Raw genomic sequence first — 6,540 nt, 5'->3', positions numbered from 1 at the left:
ACAAACTGCCTAAACATCATGTTAGTGTAGCCTATATAATGTGTAAAGTTTAGTATACTCTAATCCCTTATAGTATTGGCACGACAAGACACACATTCAGCATGTAATGCTGTTTAAATACAAGGAGGGAAACAATGCCTATGTAACGACAAAGAATATCAGAGAAGTTTATGGAAATGTTTTGAATGTTTGTAAGTGTCAAAGATGGTTCAACAAATTTTGTTCAGGAGATTTTAGCCTTAAAAACTGTGATGGTAGGGGTTGACATGTTGGAATTAATATTGTGGTTAGTAGCAAATAATAAAATAATAAGACTATACCCATCACAAAAATGTCTAAGAGCGGAAGAGAACGTGACAAGGGCATAAAATTTGAATTTGGTTATGCAAATAGACGAAAGTGGGCGACTTTGGAAGAATGCAAAGAACAGTTACATGGTTCAATGCTGAAATACTTATAGGTGAAAAAAGTAAGTCAGTCTGAAAGTGCAATTGAGAATGAAAATGAAGATGCAGGAAATGGTTTGGCCGAGGGAGAAGATTCTCAAAGCACATCCATTCACTGTGAGTATAATAATGCTCTGATAGATACATCTGATGAAGTGTCTACAAAAAGTCAGCAAAATTCTGTTAATACATTAAAATCCGATGATCTTAAGGAAACATAAATCTGTTATGATCTTGGTGAATGGAATTTCCCAATACAGGTTATAGATAGAATAAATAATATTCTCAAAGGCCTGATTCAAGAAGAAAATGTATCTTTCCCAGTGGATGATAAAACAGGCATTTCTCCCCATTACATTAGAATTCTAAGCAACAATGAAAAACAAGAAAGGTGTTGGTTGGTTTACTCTCCAAGCAAAAACAGTGTTTGTTGTTTTGCCTGTTGTCTATTCTCATCCTCAAGTGTAGCGTGAGTATCTCACAGCTGTAATGATTGGTAGAACCTCAGTAGTCGTCTCAAGTCTCATGAGTACAGTTCAGATCACATAGAGTGTGCCTTGAAATGGTTGGAATCAGAAAAAGAGACTGAAATGCGGGAAGACTATTAATATAGCGATTCAAAATCAAATACAGCAGGAAAAGCAACGCTGGCGTGATATTTTGGAAAGATTCTTGGCCATAATTCATAATATAGCATCGCATAACATGACATTTAGAGGTCATAGGGATAGTTTAGAACAGGAAAGAAGTGGAAACTTCTTAGACCTGGATAAGTTTACTGCGAAGTTTGATCCTGTTATTCGAGAACACTTACATCGCATAGAAGATAATAGTCTTCATAATCATTATTTGGGAAAAAAAATTCAAAATGAGTTAATAGCATTGATGGCCAAACATGTTAAACTTGCAATTATTCAAAATATACAGCAAGCAAAATATTATTCAATAATTCTGGACTGTACTACAGACGTGAGTCACATCGAACAAATGATGATGATATTGCTGAAAACTCGTGAGACATTGAGGAACATTTTGTCGGATTTATACCAGTAGAAAAAATTACGGCTGAAGAATTAACAAATTGCGTACTTTCACAAATCAACAACCTAGGACTGGACATCAAAAACTGCTATTGACAAAGATACGATAAAGGAGCTAACATGCTAGGAGAAAAGAGTGATGTAAAAACATGAATTCTAAATATTTATCCTTTAACCTTCTTTACACCTTGTGGATGTGACAGTTGGAATTTAGTGCTTAGTGATGCAGCAGTGTCTTGTACAAAGGCTAGTTTATTTTTTGGAGTTTGCAAAGGCTGTATACATTATCTTCTGGTTCATCCAAAAGATGGATTATGTTAAAGAAAAGAGTAATTATTACTGTCAAACCTTTGGTCGAGACCAGATGGGAATGAAGAGTGGAGAGTGTGAAGGTTGCCTGATACCAATTGAAAGATATTCCTGCTTGCCTAGAAAAACTGTCAGAAATAAGCAGCAATAAAAAATTTTGTAATGAATGCAGTTCGATACAAGAAGAAATTTTGTTGTACAAGTTTGTACTTTCTTTAGTAGTGTATTTTAGTGAAAATAAACCTAATTAATAAAGTATGACAACAGTGTAGTATGCAGTTAGACATGGTATTGAAACATTTTGAGGAATTTCTATGCTGGCTAGATAATTATAGAAGAAACGGTTTTGACTCTGATATAGTGACTGCCAGTGAAATAGCTGATGAAATGGGCATTCTGAGGAATTTTAAAGAACTTAGGCTATGGAAGAAGAAAATACATTTTGATTACGAGTGTCCAGACAAAACTAGTGCTACCCCTGTAGACATTTTCAAAACTTAATACTTTAATGTCATTGTTGCATGATTTGTGCAAGTGCTGGACCTCGATTTGAGGGCTTAAATTTTGGTTTTATCTACGATATTTCATCCTTAAAGAACAAGTTCGATGAAGAACTTTTACAGTGTTGTAAAGAACTACAAGTCCAACTGATATAAATGGCGAAGAATTATTCGAGAAACTAAGAATGTGTACCAAGACTGTACCTTCAAACATAGACATTCATGATTCACTAAAATATATTATAGATAATAATTGAATTGAAGTTTATCGTAATGTTTATAGAGCATTAAGAATTATATTAACAATCCCGGTTACAGTTGCTTTAGCAGAAAGATCTTTTTTTCAAAATTGAAATTAATAAAAACAAGAGAGGTTATCGGCATTGGCTATTCTTTCTATTGAACATAATTTGGCTTCATAATTAGATTATTCCTCTCTTATAGATGAATTTAGCACTACCACATGCAGAAAAGTGAAATATAATTGTAATTGTACCTATCCAATAAACTGTGATCATATATTGATGTTTTATTTCACTTAATATCTGAAACTTTTTTCTCACATCAAGGGGCCTCATGTATGACTTTCACCTAGGGTCTTGCTATCTCTAGAGCTGCCTCTGGCAGTTAACTATTTTGAAAGTTAGTTTTACTTTAATGATGTATATATATGATTTAAACCTGTTATCTTCATTGTTGCCTACTCATCGTATGTGATTGAAAACAGTGACATCTACCATATGATATGAGTTAATTATTTGGCAAGGGAACTGTTATTACCTTGTTTTTTTTAAGAAGACAAAACTAAAGTTTTAAATTGTATTGATGCAGTAATATGTAAGCATTTGCAACTGCTTTTTTTTTTAGAAAGAAACATCAAGTTGTGATACATCACATGACACAGCATTATTGAATAGTGGCAGAGAATCAAACATTGATGTCCAGAATCAGGATTTAACAAACTTTTTGGCAGATGACTGTGTGAAAAGAAGTTGCAGTGTCCATACTTCAGGTACTGTTTATGTGTCTGTGAATATAGGTGTATAAAAAAGATATGGCAAGATGAATCAAAATTCTAGACTTCATTAACTTTGAAGGAAATCTAAACAAAAAATTGTGACATTGGTTTTTGGTTTCAGTACTTGTGTTTTGGAACCAGACTCCAGAGCTTGAATCTAAATCCTTTGGTTACTAGAAAATGGCATTTACTTTTTCAAATTTTTTTTATTTTTTACAGTTTCCTATTTTAGATGCAGTGAGGCACTCATATAAATTACTAACTTTTGCTTTCTCTAGGTCGAGCAGAGTTAACGTGCAAACAGCAGGTTGTCTGGAAATCTTACCAAAATATTGAATATTAAAATATTAACATGCTGAGCTGTTCATGTTGGTGAATCAGACAATAGCTGCATGCAGCCATGCCTTTGGTCTGCACACTTCAAACTAGCCAACTAAAAATTCCTGTGTAACTAGTGTGTCCTGTGTCTAGTCCTTGTGTAAATCCAATATAAACTGTTTTACTTTCATGTTTTATTCAGAGCCTGTATTGTTTACAGGCAAGATTCCTTGTAGCTATGAAAGTTTGTAATTGTTTCAATTGTATTTATGAATTACACTAAAGAAATGATACAAAATGACAAATTATTAATTTTGAAATATTTATGAGTAAAAAAATTAATTATAATTACTATATTTACTCAAATTTTGAAATTTTATATGCTGATGTGCACTTAAAATTTGAAAGGTACTCTGTGGTCTGGAAAGGGTTAAATTGTATTTGTACATTACTTTTATTTTAATTTTTTTTCTCTGTTGATCCTATGCAAGAGAACTATGTTTAAACGTAAGTGAAACAAAGAATTGCAACAAAAGTGGTTGGCTTGGGTAAAGCCTCCTGGTAAAAACATACGTAGATAAAGTTTGAATATCATATAGTCGGTAGATTATATATATGTAATGATTGGCCAAGATACTGAATAGGCATAATACTGCTAAAAATAAAAATGACAGAGTTTTACTTGAAAAGGTAATTGTCACTCACTTTCATTAGTTTCTTTGCCCAACAATCCCAAAAACAAGGTAAGAAACCATCGCTAAGTTACCAAACCAGAAGTGACCAACCCATCAAATTATCTTTCTTCTTCTTGTTTCAGTCAAGATAACTCTACAATTACTCTATCACTAACATCACTTTAAACCTAAGTCTGCTCTATGTGTTTCTGAGCAGTGCACAATGTCATTGCTTAGTTGTAATAGCTAGTAGTAATTTTAAAAAATCATAATTCTAGTGTAAACAATGTTATCATTACCCCTTGAAGTTAGAGTTTTACAGAAATCTGGTGTTTCTTTAAAAAATTTAAGTACAGGGTGAAACAGAAATTACCAGCCAATAGTGGATGAATATTGGATGACTGTAACATGGAGAATACTCAATGCTTTGTACACTATACAGTGGTGATTTTAGGGAGTCAAACCCATATATTATGTATGAAGTGAATGAACAGAAAATAATCAATACATATAATATTATATTTTATCACACACTAACTTTTGGTCAGGGAAAAAAATGTCACAAAACGAGTAATAAAAACACTTTGTAAATTTAAAATGAGGTTGAGTTGGCAGTGCCAAAAAGAATGTGAACATGAATATAGGGATTATACAGCTATACATAGAACTTCCCTCCTTGACTTTATATATTAAACTTTAATGTTAAACTGTAAAATGCATACTTAACTTTAATATTACTGCAGTTGGAAGTTATATATTTCTGACTGTTGGTATGCAGTGTGTTTATCATAATGTCATAGTCATGTCAAGGTAGGCATCAACATAGTGAAACCAAGAGCCTAGGACTTGCGTACAACAAACACCAAGTTGAGTTAAAATATGTCTTGATTATTATAGACTATTACAGACTCTCACTACGAAGTTGGTCTAATTGACCGACCTCTTAACCATTTTGTACTCGTGCATTTTACAGTTTAACATTAAATTTTAATATTGAAAGTCAAGTAGGGGTGATCTGTGTATGGCTGTATCATCCCTATACTGTTGTTTACATTATTTATGGCACTGCCATTCTTACATCATTTTACCTTTACAAAATGTTTTTTATTACTTGTGTTATATTAAAATGATTTTGGAGCCATATTATGTCATTATAGTCCATATTGCTACATCTGGTTATGCATCTTAACAATAAACCTGTGGCATAGTTTCCATTGCCCTGTTATAATTCTGTCATATTCAAATCATACCACTCCTGAGCATGCTTTCTATAATCCATATAATGCATGGGATGATGGTTCCCAGTATCTTTTTCATCATTCCATTTACACATAAATCTGTGGTCATTGCATCTGGTGACTTGCCTACAGTGTCTTCATACAGAATAGCATGAATACTAGTTTTATTCTTCAGCTATTTGAGGTATGTAATGATTGAACAGATATATTGTGAAAACAGCTTGTTTACATGTGTCTCGTGTCATTTTTCAAATGGACATCCTTGTTGATTATATCGAATACTGTTGCGTGCGACAGTGGATGACTTTTGCCAGTGAACCTAGTGTTTGTGATTTCTCAACTGTTATAAGATACAACATTTTGCTTACCACATATCAGCTACAACTTGTTGCAAGTATGTTTTTGGATGGTCCTGGTTTCCCAAGTTGATCCATATTTTTTGTTTTAAAATATAATTAAGTAAAACAGACATTCCTGTCTTAAAAATTCTAAATCACTTACGTAAACTCATCTTTATGATCTAATTGTATTAAAATTTTTTGTAGGAAAGGGCTTTTACATACCCTTTCTAAAAGCAACCAGTTTTGGTGGCATCACACTAACAAAATTTCAAACAATTTAAAAAATGGAACTATGACACACATTGTTCCACTGCTGCCTGATGTTGAGTAAGGTTGATAATTTGCATATTGAAAATTTTGTTAACACAGTTTACTCAACAGTTTGTATATATTACCCATTTTGTTCACATCCACACTTTATTTTGTTTCAGGATCACAAACATTATTTGCAGTATTTTATTATTTTTACTTTATATTAACCTTGAGCATATTACCCTTCAAATTAAAAAAAATATCTAGGTGTGGGGATAAGCTAGCTAATTGGATAGAAAAATGGCTGGATGGAAAAAAGCAGAGGGTTGTTACAAATGGAGTTCAGTCAAACTGGATTAATGTGACAAATAAGAGTACCTTAGGGTTCAGTCTTAGAATCTTTG

The 6,540-nt window shown here is 32.7% G+C and overlaps 1 protein-coding gene across 5 annotated transcripts in view; it reads left to right on the top strand.

Moving 5' to 3' along the window:
• LOC111085687 overlaps positions 1 to 6,540 on the top strand; it is an 81,586-nt gene that overhangs the window by 43,516 nt on the left and 31,530 nt on the right. For all 5 annotated transcript variants that reach the window (XM_022385464.1, XM_022385466.1, XM_022385465.1 and 2 more), the window contains one exon: positions 3,163 to 3,307. In XM_022385464.1, coding sequence (XP_022241172.1) covers positions 3,163 to 3,307 — 145 coding nt within the window. The remainder of the gene's footprint in view (positions 1 to 3,162; positions 3,308 to 6,540) is intronic.

This window comes from Limulus polyphemus, unplaced genomic scaffold, assembly GCF_000517525.1.
Source record: "Limulus polyphemus unplaced genomic scaffold, Limulus_polyphemus-2.1.2 Scaffold554, whole genome shotgun sequence".
In the NCBI taxonomy this organism is placed as follows: domain Eukaryota; kingdom Metazoa; phylum Arthropoda; class Merostomata; order Xiphosura; family Limulidae; genus Limulus; species Limulus polyphemus.
This window is presented reverse-complemented; position numbering and strand designations above follow the sequence as displayed.